The sequence below is a fragment of the Lytechinus variegatus genome, chromosome 2, assembly GCF_018143015.1.
Source record: "Lytechinus variegatus isolate NC3 chromosome 2, Lvar_3.0, whole genome shotgun sequence".
Lineage (NCBI taxonomy): Eukaryota > Metazoa > Echinodermata > Echinoidea > Temnopleuroida > Toxopneustidae > Lytechinus > Lytechinus variegatus.
In genome coordinates, this window is record NC_054741.1 from 63381323 (window position 1) to 63396462 (window position 15140).

Here is a 15140-nt window from a genome sequence, read left to right on the forward strand (position 1 = left end):
TTTTTACTTGCGTTTAAACGCAACTCTTTCTGCAAGAAAGAGCTTCAAGCGAATCAACCAAATTCATAAATGTTATTGTTGGTTTTATTATCATTTAGCAATTAAGAACACACAGAATACATGAATATTAAAACAATAGTAACAAAAAAGTACCTCTGGGAATTACAGGTCACAATAATTGTCGGCAGCTGGCTCATCTCTGACAACTCTAATTACACACATTCCTATATCCTCTGAGGGAGGGCGCTATGAGATTATGTCACATGCATAGAGTCTATACCGAATGTACACTCTATCTTCCCAACTGAAATTACAGAACCATGATTTAGGTATACTTACTGGTACATTAGCTGATATCGATTCAGCTGGTCTATCACTGGTGAGGCACTGTGTAAGGAGCTGACGTGATTCCCTTTCTGATATATTCATGATCATCTGGACCAAGCCCTCATCAAACCTGTTAACGAAAGACCACCACAGGTGTAAGTGTTGGCGCTGATGCCTAAAGTAAGTGTTGGTGTTTGGTGCATTTTTCGGCTGCACAAACACCATACATAGGCTTTCAACTATGAGAGACCAAGCCCAACAAGGAGAGGTCACCACAGGAGCTAGTGTTAGTGCTGCTATTTGAGTGTTTGTGTTGGTGCTAACTATCAAATTTCCTCTACACTATCGGTCAAATACTCACTTAGCCCTTTTCTCATAATCCAATTCCCAGACAGTCCAAATTTCCATTTAGCCTACTAATAATTTTGCACTTTGTCAACATGAAAATTGGATTAATAAACACTTTATCAAACTATATACACAAAAATGTCCATGATGTGGGTATAGTGCAACTGGATATTGAACAAAACTCCCCTTCCAAGTTGTTCAAACTTTTGGAATAAAAGTAAGAATATTTGCTTACTTGTGATTCTCTTTTCTGGAAGTCTGCCTGAGTTGATGAGCCAGCTCTGTTAGGATCATATCTCTTAGTTTACCCAAGGAGGATGTAGAGTCTCCATCGGTCAGAAGTTGACGAAGCAGACCGTTGATTTGATCACAACCACTGAATAGCACAGAAAGACCAGTCCTATATGAAGAAAAAACATGCAGAGCTACCTGTTTGAACCTGCTTACTACCAAAAACTGTATTTGTCATCCTACCTTCCTATATACAGTACTTGCAGTGCATACATGTATTTAGAACTCAATGCTTTGGGGCTTTTTTAGATTACACTAGGTGATCGTGCCTTTATCAGTGCTGCACCCAAACTCTGGAATAGTCTCCCTTCCTCAATAAGAAATGCATCCTCTGTCAACTTATTTAAAACTAAACTGAAATCCCACCTCTTTCAAGAGAGTTTTTAATAAATAAGTCACTTTTTTTATATGTATTTTGTAGAAATAATTAACCTTTACTTATTTTTCTTTGATTAATTTAGCGAACTTAAATTTTCTTCTCAAATTTCTGCATATCCTGTTAATATTTGTTTTTTCTGCTGATCTGTTATGTATTGTAATGCACAGTTGAGTATATCAAAATAGAAATTGCGCAATATAAATTTACAATTATTATTATTATCATTAGAGTTTTAACTCTCTGTGAAATACTTCCCAGGTGTTATATCCAAAAATGTAGGGTCGTTTTCGAGCTGAATATGTTGGGATAGTTTAATAGCAAGCCATCGCTTTACATCATGCAACAGTTTACCCTGAGCTGCCAATTGGAACACGAACATTTCAGTATTTGAAAACTGAAAATCAGTATTTTGAAGAGGAAATCGGTATTTTTAAAAAAAATACCATAGGACAACATATAAAAATTAAAATTTAGAAGTCAGTATTTTGCATTAAACCATCACTACTCTTCTGTTTTTTGGGTACTAATTCCTGATAATCAGTATTAATTGGCAGCTCTGTTTACCCACAGCACGAAGTTCCAATGAATGTGCAGTATAACACAACAGGGGTCCTATAAAGATGATACTAATCATCATCATCATAATAACAATAACAAAAACAACAATAACTCACTTGATAACATTACAGGCTTCAGTTATGAGTCTCTCTGCTCCAAACTTCCCATCACTTGATGTCAACAGACCCCAGACCAGTTTCCTTTGAGTGAAAAGTTGAGACAAAGTTGATATACAACTACAGTTAGATAAACAAAAAATCTCCCGAACTTTGAACTGCCTCTATACCTCATGTTACTCCATTAATAAAACATGGCTAAAGCTATGGCAAACAGTCACCTATGCATACCTGACAACTTTTGAAAATAAAAACTAGAAATCTGTAATAGAAACAAGAGTGCGAAGAGGAGGGTGTTGGATGGGGTGTCCCCCCCCCCCCACTCGGTATCTGATTTTATTATTCATATCACAATGTAGAACTTCAATCATTAAGATTTTGCAGTTTGGAATATTCTTATCAAATGCTTACAATTTTTTTTTTTCAAAAATTAGATCACAAATGGATCAAGTAATGTGTACCAGGCTTTCCTCTCTCTTTATAACTCTCCAAATCTTACCTAGTCCTTTCTAAGATGTTTCTCTCATCAACATTGTCTGGATTGAAGGCATGTGACTTGAAGACAACCTAGGAAATAGTAATCAGTCAAAGAATGAATAAGTATATAGGTCATTGACAATATAATTCATTGTAATTCTGAACTGTGTGGTTTGGGTGATGTTTTATTTGATAAGATGCTGCTTTTATTTTTATTAAAAAATAATACATCAGCAATGTCTAATGAAGAGTTTCAATTTTTGTTTTTTCTGGGCTTTTTCCAAGTGAATGATGAATATGATAAAATTATATAATTACAAATATATAAGCAATTTACAGATAAATTACTAAAAATAAATAATTCCAATAATGAAGCAAATAATTCCATGGATTCTGACATGCCCACATACAGTGTAAACACAACCTCAACTCCCTGGCAGTATTCTAGTAATCAGCTTTTAATGATGCTCTAATTGCTAAGCTAACAACACTGACATTCGTATCCTAAAGGGTACCTATGTGAATCTGCACCTTGCCAAAACGCTAGTGCCTCATTGAGATTTGAACACACGACTCTCTGAAAAGCAAGAACCGTGTCACCGTGACACTTTCAATTAAGAGTCACATGCAAAACCTCTAATCTAATCCATTCATGAATAAATACCTAGGTAGTACGTTTAATGACTTGCAATGGCAGCTGTAGTGCAATGCATGTCATGTTCTTTCATCTCATGTCTTTATCTACCTTGTCCCCCACATGAAAATAGCCATTTGGGGTCCTTAAAACTAAGCTTAGCAATCTCTGTAGCTTGTAGAACATTTTCCTTTTGTTGCTTTGACTACAATGTACAATCAATCGTGAAAATCAAGCCTACAATTAATCGCTATACTTTGTGTTACGAGATCCTGATCAATCGTTAGGCTTTGTGTTGCGGGCCCCATGACTGTAACATACATACCTGCAGAACAACCAGCATGCACTGAATGATGGCAAGATTCTGTTCTTCTACGGCCTTCTCTATTATAGCACACAACCATCTGAGATGGGTGATTGGGGGCGGGGTAGTTTTCTTTTTATTGCTTTGACTACAATTTACAATCAATCATGAAAATCAAGCCTACGATTAATCGCTATACTTTGTGTTACGAGATCCTGATCAATCGTTAGGCTTTGTGTTGCGGGCCCCATGACTGTAACATACATACCTGCAGAACGACCAGCATGCACTGAATGATGGCAAGATTCTGTTCTTCTACGGCCTTCTCTATTATAGCACACAACCGTCTGAGATGGGTGATTGGGGGTGGGGTAGGGGCAGCCATGAGTCTCCCTAGGGCGGGGCTCTGGTATACTTCACTGTGTACCTTGTGACAGCTGGAGCTCCCCACATGGTGTAGAAGAAGACCCACAACCTCAGATACCTCCAGCATATTGTCTATAATAAAGATTGTGAACGAAGTGAAAGTGATCACCACATGAAAAACAAAAGGGGCTGTCAAAGCTAGACGATATACAGCAATGTACGCACTGCAAGCCATTTTAACATATAATCCTATTTCTCTATAACAATTATTTAATTCTATATTTTTATAAGAATGAACTTCCTGAGTTAAAAATAAAGTAATCAAAATAATTTTGTAATGTTAACAAATGGCAATTCTTGATATTCTTGGAATAGGATTAAATGGCAACAATGGTTGGACAAATGTACGTCAGAATACACTGACTATATAACGATAGGGTATGACAGCCCATTTAACAAATCAATTTAATGATTAAAGTCTCTCTAGGGCCATTTAACCATGTTTTTGTGTTGTTAATTCATGCTGATTTGGCCTTGTTGAATGCTACACGTGGCAGTTGCAAACTGATTCAAAAGTCCTTGAGTTTAGCCCAGACTTTCAGATGATAACTAACCTGTCTCCAGATAGCATACATGTGCTAGGGATTGAATCATCAATGCTAGGACTCACAAATTGTAATATAGTGGAAGTGGAAGAGTCGTGGTGTAGTGGTTCTGACTCTCGCCTTGTAAACAGAGGGTCGTGTGTTCGAATCCCACCGCGGTCTAGCGTCCTTTGGCAAGGCGTTAATCCACACTTTGCCACTCTCGATCCAGGTGCTAAATGGGTACCCGGTAGGATGTGAAAGATATTGTATGTTTGATTTTGCCATGCTATAATAAGGCTGCGTTGAATGCAAGGAATGCTCCCCAGGGAGTGGAAATTGTGCACTATTTGTGCGGGATTGAAATGAATCCAATGACCGGGGTAATAATATGCTGTAAAGCGCTTTGAGCCATTCTGGGAAAAGAGCTTTATAAATATTGGCTATTATTATTATTATTATTATACAGAATTATTGTTCATTTTTCATCATCTTGATTCAACTTTGATAGTATGCCTACTTCAAATGAGTCATTTTCGTCCTATTTTTTCCCCAAAATGAGTATGTAAAGTTGATGTCCACCTTATTGAGTTCCTTCTTTAAACTTGTGCATTTTACAATCCTTGCACCTTATTGGGACATCACTCTCCCGCTTTAATCCAGAGAGATTGGCCTACAACTCACCCAACATCCAGCATTCATCACTGTGTTTCTCTTGTTCTAAGTGATTTCAAACCTCAGTCAGACAACAGTTTTCCTGGAAGAGGGAACTCAAAGCTAGTTCTACTGATCAACCCTAATTTCTCCCTGCACTGGGAATTCATTGTTAAGTTGTTTCTTTGACTTCTTGATTTTCCAATTGCGGCATGTAAAAATCAGGGAAACAAAAAATGTTTTTCTGGAATGAAAACAGACCTCCCATGATAATGAACTTTAATGGCGAATGAATGAAACACAAGAATTCTCACTCAACAAATATATGCAAAAAAATAAATGAATAAAAATTGACTTGCTCAGACATCTGGGCATGAATTCACAAAGGTGATTTTGAAAATCCACGGTTGAATCCAAGATTTATGCAGATTTCCTGTATAAATTATGCTTGATTTAGCGCGTGTAGAAAACATATCCAATGCTGATGCCCACTTTTGTCACAGTGCACCAATTTGACCTGTTACCATGGTTAGATGCGCTATTTTATTCATGAGTCCACCATTTGAAGAGTGGACTCATTATTCAAAACAGTGGACTCATGAATAAAGTAGCGCGGATAGCCACGGCAACAGGCGTCAATTTGGCGCACTGTGACAAAAGCAGAGATGCCAACTTTTGGAAATCAGAATTAGGGAGGATTTGCAACTGCCACCAAATTATGTGCGCATAGCGCACATCTCGAGCGCAGAGCGCTCGACCCTTGCGGCCGGGGTCCAGCTCTGGGTTTCTAGATGCTCTCTGGTGCAATCTGACCCTTATTTTGGGGCATTTCACATGTTTTGAAATAAACATTGTTCCCACTTTTTTAACATAAAAAATATCAAAATTATATGCATTTTTACATGTAAAAAAAATGAGGGGACAAAGTAAAAAAAGAAGTACCTGTTCAACTAATAAGGAGGAATTATCACTATCGGCTATAGGCAGGTTATGTTCCACTATAAATCCAGTAAAGAAAAGCTCAGCGCTGGTCCCTTGCTTGGTGAAATAAAGACAACAGGGTACTAGTGGAGCTCGAAGATCTTGTCTTTGCAATGTCCGTAGGCCTATGCCGTTTGTTCCCTAACGTTAAGTGCTTCCGAATTATCATCACGACCTCCCTGCTCAACTGAAATGTCCACGCTGCAAATTGCGCAAAATGCATGGTAAATTCCTCTTTCCGACTTCCGAACACACAGGTACTGGAGACTGTATTCAGTCTTATACTTCTGAGACCATTTCTTGGTCTTCTTTTGTTGATTTTCCGCCATTTCGTGTCAATATCAACCCATTAATATGCCGAAATCACACACCGGTATTCCACCGCACGACTCGACAAATCCAGTGGCCGCGAGCGCACACGCCTCGCGAAGCTAGCCGGGCCTACCGGCCTGGTGCACAGTGGATTCCCGTTGGGCATATCACATGCACCAGCTTTTCGCTGCTCCTTATTTGTCTACCTTTCACACAGAATTTAGTAGCAGCGAACGTAATGGAGTTAATACATGCTAAAGCTAGCAGACGATACATGTACTTCCAATCCAATTTGATCAATGCAAAAAAATCGTAATTTCGGGAGGATAAGGATGGTAATCGTAAGGGCGGGAGTTGGGATGAATTTTCGGGAGCCTCCCGATGAAATCGGGAGGGTTGGCATCTCTGCAAAAGTGCTCATCAGCATTTGACATTTTTTAACATACGTGGTAAAACAAGCATAATTTATACAGGAAATCTGCATAACCCATGGACTCAACCGTGGGTTTTCAAAGCCACCTTTGTGAATTCGGGCCTTTGTGTCTGATCAACTACTGTTGCAAATGTCACCTGCTGACCAATATTCAAAGGGAACTGTATGAAGCGCTTGAATTGCAGGTGGTGTTACGTACCTTGTGGTGTTTTTTCAATAAGTGGAGGTTGTGGTACTCCCAGCTGCTTACAGACATGGTGAGTAGCCCTCAGCCCAGGATTCTGCCATTGGTCAACCCAGTCGGGAGAACAGGTCCAGATGGTGTTGTTCAGCTCGTCATAGCAAATACCTGGAGATAATATAAACATAATTCACTTAAACCAGTCGATAGTAAAAAAAAAAAAAAAACCTGTCTTTAGTGGCCACTCTCCAAAATTTGGTCCTATTTAAAAAGGATATATGTTATAGGACCTGTCTTAAAGGGATGGCCCAGGCTGAAAATATTTATATCTGAATAAATAGTGTAAAATTAAGAGAGCAAAGTGCTGAAAATTTCATCAAAATCGGATAACAAATAACGAAGTTATTGAATTTCTAAGTTTCTAAATATTTTGTGAAAACAGTTATATGCACATCATCATGAATATTCATTAGGTGGGCTGATGATGTCACATCTCCACTTTCTGTTTTCTTATGTTATTACATGAAATCATAAATGTTTCATTTTTTCATACATGTGTAAATGATGTGTCTTTGTTATGATGAAATAAGTTGCAGCAATAAATAACTATTGCACTTAATCGGTTGTCAATCAAATTGTTTTAGTTCTCGGTAGAACATTCTGAATAAACCTTATTTCAAATAATAAAATACAAAAGAAAAAGTGGGGATATGACATCATCAGCCCACCTAATGAATATTCATGACAGCATGCCTAGAACTGTTTCACTGGAATAATGCAAATCTTTAAAAATCAATAACTTTGTTATTTGTTATCCATTTTTTGATCAGATTTTTAGCATTTTGCTCTGTGAATTTTACTCTATTTATTGAGATAAAGATATCTCAAGCCTGGACCATCCCTTTAAAAGACAACTTGTCTCCACTGTCCCTCTTTCTGTTTCCCTTGGATGGCCATAACAGACAGTTTTGACTGTAATATGTAAAGTGCATAGACAGTCCTCTTTCATTGTTATGATCTAAGAAAGTTCAGTTACTATCATAATTTATGCAGTAAATTTATGCATTATACTATCAATCTTTAAGCTCACATTAATTGCCTCTGGATCCTGTTAAAAATGGCTTAGGGATTGGTCACAGAGTCGTTCTTTATGATGGACTGATTTGATCATGCGAAATTGATCATCTAGGTCAAATGTACAATTCATTAAATGAAGCACAGGGCTAAAATGCATGTGTAAAGTGCTATAAAAAAATCCACTATTATCATGAAAACGTATCATCAATGGCAAGTTACAAGTGCCAGTTATAAGCTCCTAAAAGGACCCATTTCATTGGACAAGAATGAACTTGGAGCAGAATCCTTGCATTCAATGCCAGGCCTCATGAAACCAGGTCATGTACAGTGGATCATACAAATTCTAAGATTGATAAAAAAGTTTCATGACTATGGCAGGTGTTCAATAACAGTGGCCACTTTTCACCATTCCTAAAATTTTACTCTCAAGAAAAGTTAAAATCAATCAGTCAACAAAAATTTCCATGGTCAGTAGCTTCTTATTCAAGAAACCAAAACCAAAATTTTTCAAATTTGAATAGAATATGTACTAGAAAAATGTAATTGAAAGGATTTTGCAACATAAGCTAAGCTGAAAAACATGCCCCTCCCCCTTTTGATTACTCCTACAAGCAAAAACAATAAGAGGGGATGAGAGTGAGAAACATGTACATGCATAGCTAGGAAGAAGTAAGATGGACAACATTGATTGGGGTATCTGATGGAGCGTTCTCAGTGTTTCTAATATCAAACCTTTTAGCAGATGTCCTACTATGTAAGTAGACTTACCTAGACCCTGGACGTTTGATCCTCTAGCAATAGCACATGCTGGGGCATCCATAAGCTCTAGCTTGCTGGTTAGGAGACCATTTGAAAGATTGAAACAGATGCTTGTTGCCAATGCTGCATCAGATGATATGAAATGATACCAATAGTTATAATTAAAACTGTGTTTTTGTGTACTTATGATTTCTAAATATCATTCTACTGTCATGGGATTGGATTCCTGTACAACCCATTTCACCCAAATGCTTTTATTCAAGTCCATCAACGTCATTCTAATCACATTGACTTTCACATCCTGCCAGGCACCCATTCAATTCATTTCATTTAAGGAGTAAACAGCTGTAGAATTCTGACTAATGTCTCTCAGAGAGCCTTTGGTTCAAATTCTACTGCAGGCGTTTATTTCCTTCAGCAAACAATCTATTATAACACGCGACTCTCAATCCAGGTGGTGTAAATGAAGAACTGGCAGGAACCTATTCCTTCAAACGCAGAAGCACCTAACTCCTGTGCTGTTGAAGCCAGGGTAATGATGCTGAATTGTCATAAATGCTAAGTGATAAGAGATATATGAGCAAATACAATTACTATTACAATGACTATTAAAAATAATTGCCTTGATGGCATAACATACATGGAAACATTCTGGCGATGTAACTTACTTCTAAGTCCACTAAGCCCAGCAGTAGTACTGAATAGGGATCGAGAAGCTGAGCTGCTACTTCCTCCAGGGGGCGATGTCACTATCACAATACTACTGCCGCAGCAATATATAGGTGACCTGCGAAGGAGCTTCAGGGTCAGGCCACAGCTTGTGGTAGCTGTACAGAGAACACACATGAAGAAAATTAATTCAGACACATACCATGCACAAGCCCACACAAAATCTTTGTTCATATCATAAAAAATTGTTCAGTTTTCCTTCAATCTTAACAAAAATTGAGGTGAATGTTCCTTTGCTGCCCAAGTTTTGAGGAATAGCCTAATCAATGATGGACACAACAGATGAATCAAATCTGCTCTTAAAATGAAGAAATGCTTTTATCATTGCCTGATCACCTGAAAGAGGACCAGCATATATCAAGGATGTTTAATAGTTTTCCAACCCTGGGGAAAGACACCATGTAGTAGTTCAGGTAAAACCCAATGATACAATAGTAGTTCAGCAAAACTAATTGATACAGTGGAAACAAGTTTATTTTAATTACAGCTAACAGCAAAGGTTCATTTCATTAAAAAAAAACAGATTTACTTCTGTGGAAAAACTTACATATTTCTTCTCTGCCACCTGAATTACCATTGGAGTTGGTGAGTTGCGCTAGTGCAGCAGCATTGCCCGGGCGGAACGCTCTCAGTCTTAAGAGCAGTGGGTCTGCCACACCTCTTACTATATCCTCATTCCGAACTAGTACAATTGATGGTCTAAGACGATCAGCAATGGTCTCACCATCTTGCTCCTGTAGTGGTATTGAGAATTCAATAATGATCATGAAGGCAAATAGATAAAAATCTTTATTTAACCTTCGCAAAAAGGACAAAATATGAGACAAAACATACCAAAAAAAAATTCATATGCTTATTTGCATAAATAATTAATGAAAAATATAAACAACTAATCTTTTGTAAATTCTACTATAGAGTGGCCGAGATCAGTATATCCTGGTCTGAAATAGCCAAGTTATAATATGGTTAATGTATCACCACTGCATCTGAAATCATAAGAGGGTTTCTTGTTTTGATGAAATTGCAGGAGTAATGAGTAATGACCAATCTTACAATCAATAACAGCAAATTTGCTACATGATTTGCAATAGACTTTAATAGGATTGAAATCAATTGTCAGATTGATTTCATTAAATCAGTGTTTCATGTAAAAAAAAAAAAAGAAATGAAGTTACCCTAAATATCAAATATAGATATAAGGGAACTTATTTTACAGGGCCACATGGCCTTATTTTAGTTTTCCCTTTTTTTCCATTTTCAAATAATTTAGCATGTATTTACCCTTTCTTGTTTTCATTGAAAGGCATTCTGTAAACTGTTTATATGTATTTTACTTTTATGAATGCATATGATTGCATGAATTTAATTTGTATTGCAATGAACTGTTTTTTATGTGATAATGGAAAATAAATGATCAAACAAAAACAAACCTTCAAGATTAGAAAATCGACGGTTACAGGTTGACCTTTGCCACTCTTGTCTGGTCCAGGAGGGCACCAGACTCTATAGAAGTAGGTACCATCACTGCAGAGTGAGACAGTGACTTGAGAAGCATTGACCAGGGTCTCGGGCATCTTCACATTACCTTCAACCTGTATGAGGGGATTAAACAATAGGATGTCAAACATGGTCCGTCTACCCAACATCATCTTTACTAACACTTTGTCGGTGGGCTGTTCAATTCATTTATCTCAAAATTAAACAAATTTAGAGGACAGCTCTATTTTAAAATTACGTGTATGATAATGCTGTCAAACCTAATATTGTTTGAAAACAGAATTGCAGTAGGTTGCCACTTATGTCAAAACTCCAAAATAGAGCCTGTTCTGAGCTGCTACTAGAATATATAACTTGAACTACCCATCAATGATTTATTAACCTTTTGTTATTAAAAAGTACAAAAGTTAGAAAGCTCCTGTATCAATACTTGCAATATTTGGAATAAGATGATGGATGAAGAAATAAAGCATTAGATATGTTTCCATCTGTTACTGCAAACAAGGGTAAATATCAAATTGATAAATGTACATTTGGTTGAGCAAGTAAACTACAGATACTAAATTACCTTAAGAGTATCTCTATTGATGACGGACCCCAATAAGTCTGTTTTAGAGTCTGCCTCCAGAGGGCGATGCAGCAGTATCTTGTCTGTGCAGGCAATCAAGCCTACTGGAAGGTCAGGATTACGGGCGTAGACAAAGCCTCTGAAAATATACGGGAAAATAGTCATTACTGAAGAGCAAATGTAATAATTTTGCTTAAAAATGAAAATATACGTTTTAAAACATACGCACACTCTCAAAAATATATATTTCTTAATTTATCACACAACTGGGAGAATGGTTATAACACAATATGAGATTTTGGAATCACCTGATTAAGGGCAAGTCCAAGAAAAGGTCACCCTACACAGCAAAATTTCATCTTTAATTTAAGAAGTTATTTTTGGTCAGATAAGAAAGCCCAAATGTTGGATTTTAAAATTTAATTATGAAAAATTTGATAATATAAATATTTATGCTAATTTGGGGCACCTAATTTGCATAATTGGTAAAATGTGCGTTACATATGGGACAATTATAAAAACTCACAGAAAATGAAAACAAAACTTCTGAAATTTAGTCATAGGTGGGATGTTGACCCCCTAACATCTTATTACTTTTGGGGGGAAAAAATGGTATCATCTAATTAATTATGCAATTAGGTCTTGTCCAAGGATGGAATGTCCAATACGTAACATTTTGATGATGTTTTTTGTAAGTTATTTCTCTTAATACAATACTTGTATTGTTGCATCTCTGGGAAGTTCTAATTTATTAAGTATGAAAATGTTATACCACAAAAAGTTTAAAAATAGAGTTTACTTTTTAATTTAGGTAATTAAAAAATTGTTACGTATGGGACATTTACACACAATGTCAATGGGGAGATTTGTGTACAAAGTGAATGGAGAAAAATAAATTTCAAGAGTGCTCTAAAAAGTGATTATTTACCCTTTCTTTAGTTTTTAAAGACTGATTTGTTATGAATATTGATAAATGAAAACAATCGAAGCGAAAAAATTGTGAAAATGGAAAAATATGGAAAAAATAAAAAACAATTGAAATACATAAGAAATTCATGAAATGGTGAAAAACAAGGGAAAAATGTTGAAATGGCTAATTTTCCTTTCAGTCATATCAAATATATCTAAATAGAACATTTGAAAGAAAGAAACTCTCTTTTGTTATTTCCATATTTGAAATTATTTCAATTTTTTGAATTATGGGGAAAATACGTAACGGCACATCTTTTCTCTCTAACATGTCAAGGTCATATGTCACCATTTTTTGCATGATTATTCTTCTCCTAGATGTCTACCATCATGAGGGTATTCAATCTAATCAAAGTCATTTAACACTATTTTTCAGGTCATTAAAGACTCTGAAATGTCCCATACGTAACGCGTGCGAATTCTTGGACTTGCCCTTAATTAGAAATTTTCTTTATATTTCACTGCACTGCACAGAGAAATACATATTGGACTTTGCATAAAAACTGTTTGACTTGAGAATCCCAGCTGTCATATTTTGAATGGAGGCATGTAGAACAATCTGTTGCAATGGAACTTATTACCAAACTATTTTATTCACCTTTATCACTGATCATACGTACATGTACAAGGAAAAAAAATAATTTGCTTTCATTTGGTGTACAAATATTTCTACCTTATAATGGCAGCCCCCCCCCCCAAGATTTTATAATGATAAACCAAACACAACAACAGCTGTAACAGTCAAAGCTATACCTTTAAAATGAGAAGTATAAAACTAGCTAACTTTGATCTATCCAACAAAATAGTCATCCCAGAGGAAAACAATACAATGTAATAAAGAGGCTGTGTAAGGTTAAGACAGAATTTGAATAGAATACTGAAGTGTGACGTCATCAATATTTACCGCTTGCATATCACTGTTTTTGATACCATATTTTGGTAGAGCATGATGAAAGACCACCACAAGCCAAATTTGGTGGAAATCAGTACATGGAGCCCAAAGATATGACCACATGAATACATAATAAGCCCCCCATTGAAGTCAATGTATTATTCCTATGATTTAGAACCAGGCCAATAATAAAAATTAATACACTGATTTCTATGGGGCCAATTATGTATTCATGATGTCATATCTAAGGCCCCCATGGACCAATTCCCACAAAATTTTGGTAGTGGGGGTTTTACATCATGCTCTACCAAAATACAATGTATGGTATCAAAAATGCTGAAATGTTGTGTGACATCAATTATCATCACTTCGGTACTCTATTACGAATCACCATAACTAAATAGCAAATTATGATAGTTGCCAATTGAAGAAAGAAAAAAAATGCAGGGTATGCATAAAATTTCATTCGTTTGAGTTTTAACCAAGAATGTTTCTTACAGTTTCGCATGCAGATTTGAATTCAATGAGCCAAAATAATGAATGGGTGATCCCTTTACAGAGAGATAACAAAATCAAATTACACAGACGCACCTTAAGGTTCCATGTAATCCAGATCCAATCTTTGCAAGACCTTTACCCCTTGAATTGGTGCAATACAAAGACACACCATCACAGGCCAGGCTTCTACCAGTAATTGATTCTACAAAGTAAAAAAATACATGTATTACATATTATTATATCTATATTATATCTACTTCTTCACGAAACATCTTGGTAAGCATTGTGCAAAATTCTGGTCAACCACTTTAGGGGGGAAATAAAAAATACAAGTATATGATGTATTTTCTTTTTTTTTTCTCTACAAGCGTTATGACATCCCGTAAATACATAAATTCAAGTGTACTCAAAAGGAATATTCAACAAACTTAACCTCTAAAGATGGCAAATTTGGGCCTATTTTGGTCTATATTGTACCAAATAAATATCAGCTGTAAATATATTTATGGGAAATACTATTTTTTTTTTCCAGAATCAAACATGCAATGAACTGTCAAGATTAAAATATTGTACTGTCTCAAAACTACTTTAGAATTCAGAATACTGAAATGATGTTTTTCAAAATTGTTATCCCTACAAACTACATGTACCCAGGGTTTGTACAATTTACCTTTTTCTTTCTCTTTATCCTCTGTCTTCTCCTCCTTCTCACCCAGCATGTCCTCAAATCCCCAGCACACGACATGGCGGCTACCATGGAGATAGGATGGTGATCCTGGCCCTCCTTCAAGCCGGAGTAGTCTCTGAAGGATGTCCGCTATGGGGAGTGGACCTATACTTGGGGCAAGCTGCTGCAGGAGGTGTGTAGTGTGGATGAATGTTCCTGTTGAGCCCCTGGAATAGAAAAAGAGAAGCAGGTAATGAAGGTAATTGTTGTTCAGACTTCAGAGACAAAAAAAATAAATACTATTTTCTGGCAGTTTCAAGAACAAGATATTCTGTATGCTGTTATACTGTACTTTCCTAGATTGATTTGATTCAATTGAAAACTGCTAGACACAATTGGGTCCAACATTGAATAACAGTGACCAAACCAACTTTCCATGTTCCAACACCAATCCAAGAGGTAACGCTTTCCAAAATTCATGTTAGGATCTTGACCAGATCTTACCTATATGTAGAAATTTGGCAGTTGTGAGACCATTT

The 15140-nt window shown here is 36.3% G+C and overlaps 1 protein-coding gene across 4 annotated transcripts in view; it reads right to left on the reverse strand.

Annotated features, from left to right (window-relative positions):
* Positions 1 to 15140, reverse strand: part of LOC121408599 (probable E3 ubiquitin-protein ligase HECTD4) — a 75863-nt gene that overhangs the window by 59462 nt on the left and 1261 nt on the right. For 3 of the 4 annotated variants that reach the window (XM_041600122.1, XM_041600123.1, XM_041600120.1), the window contains exons 2-14: positions 14605 to 14828; positions 14028 to 14136; positions 11576 to 11714; positions 10941 to 11102; positions 10058 to 10244; positions 9450 to 9608; positions 8791 to 8904; positions 6964 to 7113; positions 3703 to 3932; positions 2519 to 2586; positions 2020 to 2103; positions 911 to 1075; positions 340 to 457 (exon numbers count right to left, since the gene is read on the reverse strand). In XM_041600122.1, the coding sequence (XP_041456056.1) occupies positions 340 to 457; positions 911 to 1075; positions 2020 to 2103; positions 2519 to 2586; positions 3703 to 3932; positions 6964 to 7113; positions 8791 to 8904; positions 9450 to 9608; positions 10058 to 10244; positions 10941 to 11102; positions 11576 to 11714; positions 14028 to 14136; positions 14605 to 14828 (1909 nt within the window). Of the gene's footprint in view, positions 1 to 339; positions 458 to 910; positions 1076 to 2019; positions 2104 to 2518; positions 2587 to 3455; positions 3532 to 3702; positions 3933 to 6963; positions 7114 to 8790; positions 8905 to 9449; positions 9609 to 10057; positions 10245 to 10940; positions 11103 to 11575; positions 11715 to 14027; positions 14137 to 14604; positions 14829 to 15140 lie in introns of all 4 variants that reach the window. The other variant, XM_041600121.1, reaches the window with a different exon arrangement.